Raw genomic sequence first — 12,500 nt, 5'->3', positions numbered from 1 at the left:
AGTTTAAGCCTGTGGGCAGGGTTGGGCGATATGAACCAAATAACACTGATCATAAGAGAAAATGTCCTCAGTAAGATGTCAAATCTTAAAGGTGATCAATACAGACAAAAGTAAGCGCCAATTTTTGGTTGGTTCTAAAGATTATCATGTCAGACGTTCTGCGGTGTGAGGCACGGTAAGAGTGATTTTACTCATTTCGACGATGAAGATGAGGCATTTGTATTCGATGGCCAGGGATGATGCCTCGGACACTACACAATGCTGTGTAACCACCCCCCGCTGATCAACAGGGCTGTGCTGACATTCTGTCATGTGCCAAAAATAAACCGGAGGAGGCGGCCAGGACCACACGGATCAAACGGGCAAATATCTATCGAGGAAGTAGATCTAACATATTTACATGCATCTCATTTCTTTACCGAGAAATGTCACTGTTTCTGGTTACACAGAAAGGATCTTTGTCGGGATCATTTCCGTAATGTTGTCGGACACCTGGAGGAACAATCTGAGCCTGTCAGTGGCTGGATTATGTTGAAGCCATCGCGGCTGTATCGCGGCTACGGCAGAGGACCGATTTTGTTCATGTGAGTCATTTCGACACACACATTTGTACAAATAGGGCCCAGGTTTAAAAATACCAAACTTCTCCTTTAAAGAAACAGTGCGATATCTCTTCATGGGTGCCCTTATTAAATCAAGAGGAACAGGAACAACGCAGAAAAAGATATTCAAGATAACATGAGATTTTCTTTATAAACAGATGCTTTATATTTTGCGCATTACATGTTTGGTATATTTTACTTAAAAAGTAGTGAACTACAGCTGACTACTGCCTACACAGAACAGTATAAAGACCTGCGTTAATATATATTGCATAATAAGGAGCCGGGACAGGCTGCTGTGTGTTAAGGATTGCAGGAAGAGAGGAACGCTTCCCCCGGGTGTATTACGTTAGCCTGCCTTCTCCATCACTATATACTTGGATCATTTGACGGAACTCTATTTGCATGCAAATGCTTTGCATAGGGGGAAGGTCATATCATAAACAAGGTTATTTATCACACTCATACACAGGTCTCTAATAGGAGGAAATTACTCCCACTTTCAGGTCCAGTATTTTATGTACTGTCAGTGAAACGCACAGAGAAAAGACTGTACCTTTGCGGGTGTGTGGAGGCTTTGTGTGAAAAGGAGATGCTGTTTGTTTTGGATGAGGCTGAGTGCAGTTGAGCGCAGGGTTCACCGCAATGTTTCACCGTAGTGTTAACATTTAAAAGCAGCCAGGGGAGCTGTGCTGAGCTCTTAAAAATAACCAATTCTCATCTCTGCTGCTGACACTCCTGACCTTGGACCATTATCACTGCAGCACACTCAGACGGCTTGGCGTGCACAATCTGTACCGAGCCAGCACAATGCGCGCACAAAGGGAAGAAAGAGAGAGGGGCTTCTGCCAGCACGCGCTCGCACTGAAAGCATGTGTGAGAGCAAATGCAAACACAATCTTTGTGTCTCTGAAGAAAGAACAAAAGCTCTTTCTCACTCTCTCACCCGATATAAACACGCACATACTGTATGTATACAAACAAAACAAAGGCATGAAAGGCGAGGCAAACTAAAAAGGCCTCCTCAATAATGCATGATGTGTTTTACCTGAACCTTTGCCACGCTTCACTGTCCAGAACGACTGAACTCTGGGAGATATGGGAACTGCTGGGAGGTATTGTGCAAGTCTGCTGGCTGCTATCTTTGCTTCATCGACCTAAAGGCTTATATTTGCACACTGCGCGTTAATGTCGTCTTTACGTGGCTGTTTCCCAGAGAGAGAATAAACCTGATCCTGGACTCAAAAATAATCTATGATGGCAAACGCCAAAACATCCAGGGCCCTGGTTCGTGTCAGGCCCCGGTGCTCAGTTCAGCAATACTCTCCAGCAACTTTACAAGAAACACTTTGAGATATGTGCTTTCACTTTATTTGTTTAGCATCATTCGTCTTTCTCTCGTGTTGAAACCGACCTGAGCGAGCGTCGGCAACGAGATCAGTTCAGATGCATTGTTTTCTCATTTTCTAACTGGCCACGAGCGACACGACAAGGAGCACCATTTTAAACAGAACTTTTTTCAACGCCCTGTTTCGATTTAGTCCTGTTGCTTAAATGAGCGAATTAATCAAGTTATTAGAAAGAATAAGGCGTTATCCAGTGTTGTGACCAAGTCTTTGCTGAAGTCCTAAGTAAGTCTCAAGTCATTTGGTCCAAGTCTCGAGTCATTTTTTCTTGGGCTAGTCAAGTCAAGTCACAGGTTATGTCAAGTCAAGTCAAGTCGAGTGCTTAGTAAAGGCAAGTCAAGTCCCGTGTCAAGTCACTTTTTATTCCACCCAAGATGCAGCACTCTTACCTGTAGTATCCGGTCAGAAAAGATAAGGTATTAGTCGCCCGTCTAATAATGATATTATTGGCCAATTTATATAACCTGTTCAAAAAGTCTGACAGTGAATTGTATCTGTATCATCTTGGCACAGACGCAGCCATGATGATGGTCTGCTCTGAGAACGTACTGAGAACGACTGATGAGGCTTCTCTTTGGGGGCTTTGATGACTGTTTGCCTTCATCTGAGCGTCGAGTTTGTTTCTTCTTCTTTGGATTTTCACTTATTTTTGAAGTTGAATCTGTAGTCATCGATCTTTTCTTTGTTTGTTCAGCCATAGTAAATTACTGTTTACTCGCAACACGTGAGCCGCTTTCCCGGTCAAAAAACCTACTAACACCCGCTAACACTTGGCTTTTTTGCTTAGTGGGAAAGGCTAAAATTGGCATTCAGACCCGGGTCAAATGTCTCTGCAGTAGACCTGGGTAATGATCGCCTCAGCTCCGATCGGCATTGATGGGAACACAAAGCCTGTATCAACACGTTAATCTCTGCCCCCTTTCCAGCGCGATACTATGCTCCGTCGGAAACTGTGACAGCTCAGCTACAAATTCCACCCGTCTCCGTCTGAGCAGCGCTCGAACATCGTTCCAAATTTGTTGCGCCGCGTTTAATAAACAGACTATAAAGACCTTACAACCCTAACATCTTCACTTTTTACTAACCCTGTTTCGAGCATGTTAGTGACATCAGACGATGACGTAGCAGAAAAGAGACCGAAAGGAGTATACTTCACTGGCAATGGGAAAAGAGACAATCGGCATCAATAAACAGGTCTTCCGGGGTTTGAAAAACCAACACGCTAAATTTAGGTGGGAAAAGGATATTGCAGAGACCGGAAAAGCAGCCGCTTAGCTCCGCCTACCCTCTCTAGCAGACCAACCACTGCTGGCTGATGGAAAACGCGTCACTAACTGGGCGCCGCTTGTGATTTTTTCCATGAAAGTCGCACCAGACTCCCAGTCTGTAATTGCAAATGCAAAGGCTTTCATCAGTGGGCCATAGGCTCAATCATCGTTGTGTTACCTCAGTCAGCGATAGATAGAGACTTAACAGACATTTATTTAGATGAAAATCTTCAAGATTATTACTTTAAATGTACCACGCTGGATTTAATTACCTACAAATTCACAAGAGATGCATAGAAAATGATGCATTAAAGCCAAGTTATTGTTTGTAATTGTATCTTATTTATAACGGCGCTATTGTTGCTGTGTCTGGTAACGATTTCTGCTGCTGCTGCACATTTGAACCTCGGGGTGACTTCTATTGTGATGCAGTCACAGGAAGTTCAATGTGTTTGTCCCTAAGGTTAGCTGTGACAGATTAAATATTACACTAAAAATAACGGTAACTTCTTGCAGTGTGAGGACTTGTTTTTTTCCCATCCTCAATCTGATTCTTATTTCCTCCCTACTGTTAGATTATGTTGAATTACTGTCACAGAGGCCATCTTGTGGTGCATTTAAGTGCTCAAATTCACCCTGTTTCTGTGTAGCATGTCTCTAAGCCATGACTCGGGATTTAATCTTTCAGCAACAAACTTTCAGACTTTGACTGACAGCGTGGCGTGTCGCTCTGAAGGAAAGCTCTCTGCTCTGCTCTTCAGAGTGTCAGAAAACAGCCTCTCTATCAGAGCAAAAACACGTCTGACAGTGGATTAATTTGAAACCGCTCTTAGGAGAGTTTGATGTCCGACACTTGAAATAAAAAATTTCACTCACAAGATGTTAAAAAAGATGATCTCTTCTTCCCTTCTGTTGATATTCACAACACCATCAGATACTAGCTAGCTAAAGTTAGCTCTTAGAAGCAAACTGTCGGTTCACTCTATAATATTGGCATTATATCTATGTGCTGTTAAAGGAAGCTACTTTAGAGAAGCAGCTGAATTTTTTTATGCATGTCGGCCGTAAAAAATACATTAAATATTTCTATTTCATGGTCTGCAGTCAGCGCTGTAAATCAAATACGTTATAATCATCTAAGCTACGACTTGGTATGAACTAGTAAAATCAGAGCTTCACCTTCGGTCTCAGGTCCATTTGTACCACAAAAGTAAAGAACAACATGAAGACACTGGTGGACTCGCACTGATCTGGATGTTTGTGTTAAAATATCTTCCAGTCACTTGTTGACACCTGAAATCTCTCACTCAGGGCCAAACCTGACAGGGACAGTCCAAAGGTTTAAAAGGGGGGTATTATGCTAATTTCAAGCTTCATATTTCACTCTGTGATACCTGTGGAGTAGCTTAGCATAATTTACAGTTAAAAAAATAATTTTTCTCATAATGGTGCTCTGTTCAGGCCCCCATACAGCCTCTGCCTGAAACGACTCAGTCAGTTTGGTCCCTTTAAGAAACCCCGCCCCTACAAGCCCGCTTTCTTCTGATTGGCCAGCTCTCCGAAGCCTGCTGAAGCTGCATTTCGTGACGTCACAAAGTGCAGCGTGTAGAAAAAACAGTGTGAAACCTGGCGTTCACAGCAGCCTGCAGACTGAGCTGAGAAGCCTGGTGATTACTCCAACATACTTTTACCTTTAGATTTGAAACTTCACCCACGTTTAGTCTGGACATCCAACACTGTAACATTATATATATGTCTTAAAATGTGAAACAGCATAATACCCCCTCTTTAAGGTGCCATAGCCTCAGATTTTAAGGCAGAGAGTCTGATTCCAACCACGTTGCACATTAGTGCAAAATTCTGCACCTGAGATCTTGGTTAAATGAAGCCTACAGACTCCATCATCAGCAAAAGGCAGAGATATAATTCTGAGGCTACCAAACCACACATTCTTCACTCCACGTCCATGAGAATAAGAAATATTGACAAGGCAACTGAGCAAGTTTTACAAAGATGCCGCTGCACGAAAAGACGTGACAATATGACAGCTATACAAACAGGTCATTTATGAAATACATGGCCTTGGATGTGTGATGTAGTTTTTCTTTCCTTAAGCTTCATAAATCCAGTATTATACTGAATAAAAATTGACATTTTTATTTTTGCTTCTCATGTTGGCAGAGTTGCTCTATTTTTTTTCAGGCAGGTTGCAAATCACTTTTACAACCTTCAAATCCTTCAGGTGTACAGCCTGTAGTCTGCTGTACCATTACCAGGTCTGAATTCTGAGGTTCAACAATCAGCTGGATATATCTGAATATTCTTAAAGTTCAATTCTTTCTGGGGCGCTGGTTCAGCTCAGGTGGTAGAGCAGGTTCCATATATAGAGTTAAAATCCTCGTTGCATCGGTAGCTGGTTTGACTGCAAATAGGGCTGGGTTTAAAGAAATCGAATCGATTCTCATTTGAATGACCCAATATCGATTCATAAATCCCGAGATCGATCTTTAAAAAATATGTGTAAAAACGTGTCTGATCACTCATGTTTCTGAGCGCCCCTGAACGCAGCACGACTCAGCTGAAACACGGCAGTGAAGGAGACATGCCCGGACTTGTTTACTGCACCTACTGCGGAGACACCAGTGATCGCAGACGGACTCTTTTTATCGTGTGTGCGTCCATGAATATGTAAGTTTTGCACTGATGTTTATGTTACACTCTGTTAGCGTCGGCTTTGGCCGTGAGTGTATTTTCGGCATGTTGTTATACAATATGAATTCCCTATAACTCCCATGTGGTTTTGTTCTTTGCGCTATGAGATCTCGTGGCCAAATCTCGCACAAGTTGAATCCCAGTACTTTTAATGAAAACCACGAGCCAGATGTTCAGACTGAAAATCTGAAACTGCACAAAAAATTCATAAGCTGTCTAATTTATAAAATTGTTAACATTGTGTTGACTGCTGTGTGTTTGTCATGTCATGTACATGATGTAACTTCTTTGGGCTCAATTCTTATTGATATTCAAATCGATATTAAATCGATTCGGAACGGATCGGAAATCAATCCGGACCCTGTGAATCGGAATTGAATCGAATTGAGAAATCCTTATTGATACCCAGCCCTTGACTGCGACCTCTGCCCTTTGGTGCATGTTCCTCTTTCCTGATAGACATTTCCTGTCTATCCTCACTGTCCTATCAATAAAGGCAAAGGCCCAAAAAACGCTAGTATATAATCGTTATATGAGTGGCTGGTCTTAAAACGTCAATGATATCGTTTATTGGGGACGATATCCGTCCACAAAAGTAGACATGGTGACAGGCCTGAAAACGTCTTTAAGCCCTCGGAACAACCAAGACAAAAATCCCTCATCAGCCAGTCCCTATAGCTCAGCCTGGTCTCCACTGAAGAACCATTTTGAGAAAGATATCCAAACAATATCCAGAGCCTTCAGCATTCAAGTGCTGATCTCAACCACCCCTCATGCTCTGCCACTCTGGAGCAGCCTGGCTACTTCAGTGACCTCAGCTGGAGAGCTGGGCTGATGTCCTTGGATAGCAAATAAGAGCAAGTTATTCCCTCTGACGCCTGCACAGGATCTGCATGCATACATCCATTTGCAGGAATTTTAAACAGACTTGGGGATGACAAACTACGTGAATTAAGAGTCGTTGGATCCCAAAAAATGCAATCCTTGTTAATAGCATTTCCCGCCAGCAGCAGATTTCCCCCTTTAAACACACAAACTCTATCAGCAGACAATAAAGTTTATCATGTGTAGCCTCTTCATTTTGTTTTCTATAAACCTCCTTTTTACAACCTGAATGGTTGTTATCCAAGTAATGAAAAGTCGGCTATTAAAGCTTCAGGTTAATGATGGCGAATAAAATAACAAATCTGTAATGAATTTCAAAACTAATTATTATTTCTTATCTTTAACATGATTTTGTTTTCCCTCCAGCTCAGGTAGATGTGATTGAAAATGTCTGCAGGCTCCACGTCACGGAGTCGAACTGAAACTTTGCTGATTACATCAATTAAACTGTGATTAAATTTCATGATATCCGTTTTTTCTTTTTCTTCTAGTAGCCTAACCCTCTCACTGTCATACCACAGGCTGGGAAACAAACCTGTAACCCTAACAGTGTTGTGTGTGTGTGGTATTAAGATACAGAACACAATACCTTGTTGACCTCCAGGATCTCTCTCCTCTCTTCGGTTGCAGGGCGGCTCTGGCCGGCTGAGCGATCCTCGTGTTTTGAGTTGTCATCCTCCACAAAGGGTATCAGTTGCTGGAGGGGACAGCAAGCAGAAAGAAAAAAAAACGTGGTATATTATTTACTGCAAGCAAGACAACTGTAAGAGGATCACTTCGCAACGGCTGACATATTCAAGTGAGAGGGATTGTTTATTAAGTATACGCAGAATCTAAACTGTGCAGGTAAAATTACATGTTAATTGGGGCGCTGGTTTAGCTCGGTCAGTAGAGCAGGCGCCCCATGATCGAGGCAAGGTCCTCGACGCATCTGCCGCAGGTTCAACTCCGACTCAGGGCCCTTTAATGCATGTCATCCACCACTCACGCTTTCCAATATTTCCTGTCACTCTTAAAGGAGCAGTTCGCCCTTGGAAAAAGCCACTGTCAGTCAAAGCTGGTGTTCTCTGTAATCGATAGAAGCAATAATATTTGAAAGTGGCGCCATAGCTGTGGAGAAAGTGATCTAAGAGCTCGTGGTTTCGCCCATTCTACATTCCTACAACACCCAGCGTGCATTGCGCCTAGAGACGGGTATCGTTAAGATTTTAACGGTATTACTGCTCTTATCGATACTGCTTAACGATCCAGTACTTTATCGGTTCTTATCGGTTCTTTTTGTAATTTTTTAAGTGAAAAAACAAAAGAAATTAAGAACAGAAATACTCAGTTTGCTGAGTAACAGTGTCCATCGAGAAGTGCGGCGCATGTCTCTGTCTGTATCTGAAGCACTTCAGACAGCTGTTTGGACAGATCGCTCGTGTTTCCACCCTTACAAGCAACAGTGTTGTAGCACTTGTGGCGACGAGCATTGTGGGAATCGACTCTGGTGAAGTGTAACCACACTTTGGATGTTTAGTTCTCTCCGCCATCGTAACGAGAGCAGGATCTCTAGTGTGTGTACATGCTGTAGCGTGTGTGAGAGAGAGCTGCCCCCGCCCCTCACACACAGGCTCCGCGAGAGAGCTCTCTCCTCTGGATTGAATATGCATCTCAGACAAATGTCTTATTGTTATTGGTGAAATTAAAGTTAAAGTTTTTGTAGCAATTATAAACAGAAAATGTATTTTCTTAATTTCTCCAGTACCGAAAGCAGAACCGATAACGTCGGAAGTTTATCAATACTGTGGTGTTTCATAATTCAGCCCCGGGGCCCGTTTAATACCAGGTTTCGGTCCCCCCTCCCTCTGAAGGAACGGCCCAGCGAGAGACGCTGGCGTAAAATACAACTGTTTTCCAGTCAGGGACAATGATCGCTGCAGGCAATGGTACAGAATCAGAACGGTTTGAACGAGACATGACGTCGGAGGCAGACGTCCTGGATTGAGGAAGTGAAGTTTAGCGAGCTCCCTGGCCACCAGATGACGCGTTTTACGTAGTCTGGCGGAGGTTTTCCAGGGCCCATTGGAGAAGCGGATAGCAGCATAGCATAATGGCATTAGGTCCCCATAATAGAATGATAGGACTGAGGTTTAAAATCGGCGAGCTGGCCCTTTAAATCTGTCCTATCTAATAAAGGCAAAAGGCCAGAAAAAAAAGTGTTATTTGAGTCTGTTTTTAACAGACGCCCTGATGCATTTGTTCCCCTCTCTTCTGACTCTGTCTATGGTCCAAATATTCGACTCAGTTTAATTAAAGAAACATTTTTTCAGTGGCACACCTGCTCTCCCTTAAAAGTACGACTCTGTGAAGTTAGAAGATGTTTCCTCTTCAGTTTGTGATTGCTGGAAGTCTCCTGTCTTACGTTAAACAAAACAACCATTCACTATTTTGTAATAAAAAACATTTAAATTATATCTGTATCTATTTTTTTTAACACTATGTTTAAAGCACAGCGCAGGATAGTCACTTTTTTCCTATATGCCCCTGAGTGCAGTTATACGTAGGTCATACTTATGTGCAATCTCAACCTATGAGTGCCTCCCTCGACTCAAGCTATCCCCATGCTGTCTCGTAATCTTGCTCCCATGAAGTGGTGAAAATGGGGATTCTGTGTAAGCTCTCGAACGCCGGCTGAGTCTCACTTCAACATAAAGAGAGAGACGGGAAAGAGAGAGAGAGAGAGAGAGAGAGAGAGAGAGAGAGAGAGAGAGACAGAAATCGAGTGGGAGATTAATTCATTTTTCAACGCTCTGTGTGCTTGACCTTGTCTGCTTGACACTACAGTGAGGCTGACGTGCAAGAGCCTTCAGGCGAGGCGGCGCTCCTGAGAGCCGACAGGGTCAGGGCCCGCTGCTTTGGCGTCGCACTGCCCCCTCGTGGTCACGTCGGGAAGGAGGAGGGAGAGCAGGAGGCTCACTGCAGTCACACATCAAAGTAATGTGTGAATGTCTTGAGAACACACTGTTCCTGGCACGGCGTAGAGCAAGGACGTAAAGGGCCTTACACTGAGGAGTGTAGAGTCAAATGTCGCTACTGTAGAGATTCCTGGGAAATGCATGATATCAGTTATGTTGTCATAAAGTCAATTTTGTAGTTTCACTCTCAAAGATCCACAAACTAATTTTGCAGCACAATCTTCAGACACAGGAAACCACTTTTAACAGGCTACAGAGATAATCTGCAGACGTTTATTACGCTGGAAGCGAGGACTCAAAGAAAAAACTAACATCTCCACAAAATAACAGCTCCACGGTTTCCTTTCCAAAACAAAAACTGTCATACCAGACAAGATGAAAAACACAGATTAAAAGGCAGGAGACACTCCAAACAGCGAGGCGCCAATAAAATCTGCCGTACAGCGAGAAAACACACCTTGCTCCAATAACAACTTGGCACGCTGCTAATCTAAATCATGCAAAGATTATTGTACTTGACTACTCTGTTGACCCGAGGCTGTGCAGCTGGAGTGGACGGCCTGCGGAGGCAACACAATGATTGGAGTAAGCCGCTCGGGCTGGAAGCAATGAGTGACTGGTGTCTGAGTACAGCTGGAGCCGGCCAACCTCCAGGCTAACAAGAACGAATATAAAAGCAGACGGAGGGACGTGTAGACAAACCGATGAGCAGGGGGGAGAAGAATGCGACGCGATGGGCAAAATGTCAGATCGTCAGAGAGGATTGAAGAGCGCAGGATGAAGGGCGCGGTGAGTTTGAGAGGAGAGAATATGAGACAAAAAGGCTGAGAAGGGAGGGGGAGAAGAGGGACACGTTTCTGTGCTCTTGACAGTTTCCAGGCTGAGCTCCACGCCAAACTGTAAACTCCGACTGTTGGAGGGAGAAAAGACAGCACGGACATGTGCAGGATATTATATCAGACAAACTATGAGCTTGTCTCCGGCTCGACAAAACTTCAAGTAGGAAAAGTTTTTTCATGAGATAATTTCAGGCCGAAGCCAATGACATATCGAATTCTAAAGGTAGTGAGCTGATTTTGGCAGCTTCAGGGTGGAAAATGAAATGTGCTGAGTAGGGAGGGAAAGATGGATGGAGAGTGTATTATGTGTGTGTGTGTGGGTGCACGTGTAGCAATGAGTGCGCCTGTGTGAGTCATAACCCCTGCCTCTTCCACAGAAAGATGGATGCGGTTTCCTGCCTGACAGAGAAGAATGGGCTAATGAAGTTCTCCAGGTTGCCTCGCCGAGACAAAAGGGGGAGAAACGTAGAGGAGACGGGAGTGAAAGAAATAACAAAATAATAAGAACATAGCAGGGTGAATGTGTAAGGGGAGAGGGAAATGAGATGGCAAGACAGGAAATGACAAGAAGAGAGGCGAGCCTTACACAATGGAGAAAGGAGAACAGAGGAATAGAAGGAGAGGCAGAGGGAAATAAAGCCAATGTGAGCGAAGAGACTTAAGGAGAAGGAGGGAGAAAGAAGTAGGAAAGGTGAAGAAGAAGAAGAAGAAGGAGAAAATGTGAGTTTGGAGGGAAAAGGCTGCACCCAATGACAGCTGGAAAGTAAAGGAGGAAAGCGCTGACGTGTGCGTTTGCTCCAGCTGTTCATTAAACGGGTCTGTTGCTAATTAGGCTGCGATGAGGTCACGCTGCCCGAGTCATTGATTCCACTTCCTGTTTCGGGGCAGCCAATAGTGAGCGGCTGTCAGGCGGGCACCTGAATTCTCCGAGATGATAAATGGCACGCACGCCGGGGCCAAAATCAACAACCTCCTCGGCCCCCCCAACACAAACACGGCGAGCTGAGCTATTGGCCGGTCAGCACTGGTTGAAAGCCCGGAGGGGTGGAATGAATAAACATTTAAATAAGGTGGAAATAAGAGGGAGAAAAATAGCTAGATGGCGTAATGATTCAATGAGGGTTTACACCATTACAGCAAAGGAAAATGTCACACTGAACCCCCTCATAGACTGTGAATTAGGGGCGGAACCGCAGACGGGAGTCATTTTGAACAACCACTGGATAGATCATTTTGAAATGCTTCCGAGCGGCTGTATTATTCAATGCCAAAAATGTACACGGTGGCAGCCATCGCAAATTTGTTCCAATTTAAGACCGGTCTCCTCCCACATCCTCCTTTATCCTCAGTAGGAGTCTGGAGAGAGAGATTAGCTCCGAGCCAATCTGTAGAAATTGGGAAGGGACTGCCGCAGTCATAAATCCAATCAAACAGTGGTGGATGGCCGGGCTGTAGCCCTGCATGGAGCCGCGAACAGAGCAGAGCGAGAGTGTGTGTGTCTGACATGCTACGAGGCACAATATGCATGCCTGTGTTGTGTATATTTAGCGTTAGGGACACATTTCTGCACATGCTAGTGCACTTTTGTGTGAGTGCAGGCAGAGCGGTTGTTCCTGAAGGTTGGTGCTGACCGTAACCGGCGGTAAAGAGACTCTGGAGACTCACCTGAAGCGGCCATTGAATCTGCTGCGAGCGGAGGAAAGACAGGCCTAGTGGGAGTAGGTGAGATAAGAGTCCCCTAAGGGGTAAAGATGTGTGTGTGCGCAAGAGGGTGTGGCGGTAACAATGGCCTACTTCCTTTAAACTAACGGCTTCCTAATTTAGCAGGCGG

The 12,500-nt window shown here is 44.2% G+C and overlaps 1 protein-coding gene across 1 annotated transcript in view; it reads right to left on the bottom strand.

Annotated features, from left to right (window-relative positions):
• The window catches only part of med30 (mediator complex subunit 30), a 45,923-nt gene that overhangs the window by 26,191 nt on the left and 7,232 nt on the right, over positions 1-12,500 (bottom strand). The window contains exon 4 of the mRNA XM_069681587.1: positions 7,463-7,570. Coding sequence (XP_069537688.1) covers positions 7,463-7,570 — 108 coding nt within the window. The remainder of the gene's footprint in view (positions 1-7,462; positions 7,571-12,500) is intronic.

The sequence above is a fragment of the Semicossyphus pulcher genome, unplaced genomic scaffold (genome assembly GCF_022749685.1).
Source record: "Semicossyphus pulcher isolate SPU_LCO1_2020_fin unplaced genomic scaffold, fSemPul1.0.p SCAF_5, whole genome shotgun sequence".
Taxonomy (NCBI): Eukaryota; Metazoa; Chordata; class Actinopteri; order Labriformes; family Labridae; genus Semicossyphus; species Semicossyphus pulcher.
This window is presented reverse-complemented; position numbering and strand designations above follow the sequence as displayed.